The 1,679-nt window shown below is 58.8% G+C and overlaps 1 protein-coding gene across 1 annotated transcript in view; it reads right to left on the reverse strand.

Moving 5' to 3' along the window:
• Positions 1-6: 6 nt before the first annotated feature.
• Positions 7-1,679, reverse strand: part of LOC118451757 — a 5,832-nt gene continuing 4,159 nt past the window's right edge. Inside the window, exons 2-3 of the mRNA XM_035889311.1 lie at positions 641-924; positions 7-333 (exon numbers count right to left, since the gene is read on the reverse strand). Of these exons, the coding sequence (XP_035745204.1) occupies positions 164-333; positions 641-924 (454 nt within the window). The 3' untranslated portion in view covers positions 7-163. The remainder of the gene's footprint in view (positions 334-640; positions 925-1,679) is intronic.

A 1,679-nucleotide genomic window follows, 5' to 3' on the forward strand; every position in this document is an offset into this window, starting at 1 on the left:
GGTTTGGCGGCCCGGCAGAGCGGCTGGGGCCTCGGGGCCACAAGGCGGGGTGCGGGGTGTCCTGCACAGCCCGGGCTGCTGGTCCCCCTGCTCAGGTGGTGCCTGCGTGCAGAGCACCCTGGGTTCACTCTGGCACGCAGCTCCAGCAGCACAGCCAGCGGTCTCACAGGGCAGGGGTCTTCCTCCTCCTCCACGCCCTCCGGAGCCGGTAGCACAGCGTGTGTTGGGAGAATCTGGAGGGGGGCTTTTCCGCCGCAGAGTCCAGCATCAGCAGGGTTTCTGTCGCCAGGGTAGAGATGGAGGGGCTGCTGTCATTCCTCGTGTCTTGAAGGGCTGGGACGGAAAGGAGCGGAGCTGAGGTCAGAGCCTGCGTCTGTGGGGACCTCAGGAGCCCCTTTGTCCAGGGCCCCCCCAGCTCTTCCCACAGCCAGGAGGGAGGCAGGGGCGCCGGGATCAGCCGGAAGGCGCTGGCCACCGATGCCCCACGTGGCCCTGAACTCTCTATCTGCTCTGTCCGTGCCACCTCCCGCCTGCCCAGGGAACAGAGCCCTTCCCGGCCGGGGCAGGGATTGGAGCTCCCTACCCAGGGGCTTTCCTCCTTCCCGCCGTCCCCTGCAGACACCCCACAGCCCCCTCTCACCCTTGTAGATGACCTGGAACTTCTCTTGGAGCTCGTCCCTCAGCCGCAGCCCTGTGAGCCCTCGGCACACACAGCCCCCGTCACAGGTCCTGCTGGCCTGCCTGCCCCAGCAGTCCAGCTTCCCCCCCCCAGCCCTGCGGCCCTGGCCACGCGCCCTCCTCCCCTTGGGCAACACTGAGCCCAGGATGGTCCCCTGAGCACGAAGCCCAAGAAGGCTGCGAAGGACCCAGTGAGGCTCCCTCTTAGTGATCCTCTTAGATCCCCTCTTAGTGATCTCCCATCTCCTGTTGCTGGTCCACGTGTGTCTCGTGGAGCAGGTTTCCCATTGTTACATTTCTCTAAGTGCGGTAACGTTCCCTGGGTGATGGAGTATTTGTTTAATTGAATAGCATCGCAGCCGAGAAGCACTTGGCATCATTTATTGCGCTGGACTGCTGACGGGCTGGAATTCAACATATTTCCTCTTGGTTTTGTGATTCCATGGAAATGTGGCAGTGATTTCCCAGTGACACTGCCCAGCGGTGTGTAGGGAGCGCATGCAGCCCCTGTCACTGCTTTACCTTGCAGGCATTCTGCATCTCCTGTCGATATGCACCGGCTGTGAAGGCTGTTTGGGTGTAAAGGAAACATTGGGGCCACAAGATCTGTAAGAGATTAATTGAAATGAGCAGAGTAAGAGCAAGGAAAATGTTGTGAGAAAAATAGAATCATAGAATCATAGAATCACTTTGGTTGGAAAAGACCTTTAAGATCATCGAGTCCAACCTTTAACCTAACCCTGACATCCCACCGCTAAACCCTGGCCCTAAGCACCTTGTCTATCCTTCTTTTAAACACCCCCAGGGATGGGGACTCGACCATATCCCTGGGCAGCCCATTTCAGAGCTTGACAACCCTTTCAGTGAAGAAGTTTTTCCTAATGTCTAGCCTAAACCTGCCCTGGCGCAGCTTCAGACCATTCCCCCTCATCCTATTGTCCATTACCAGGGAGAAGAGGCCGACCCCCACCTCCCTACAGCCTCCTCTCAGGCAGTTGTAG

Source organism: Egretta garzetta, unplaced genomic scaffold (genome assembly GCF_000687185.1).
Source record: "Egretta garzetta isolate BGI_Z169 unplaced genomic scaffold, ASM68718v1 scaffold12, whole genome shotgun sequence".
Lineage (NCBI taxonomy): Eukaryota > Metazoa > Chordata > Aves > Pelecaniformes > Ardeidae > Egretta > Egretta garzetta.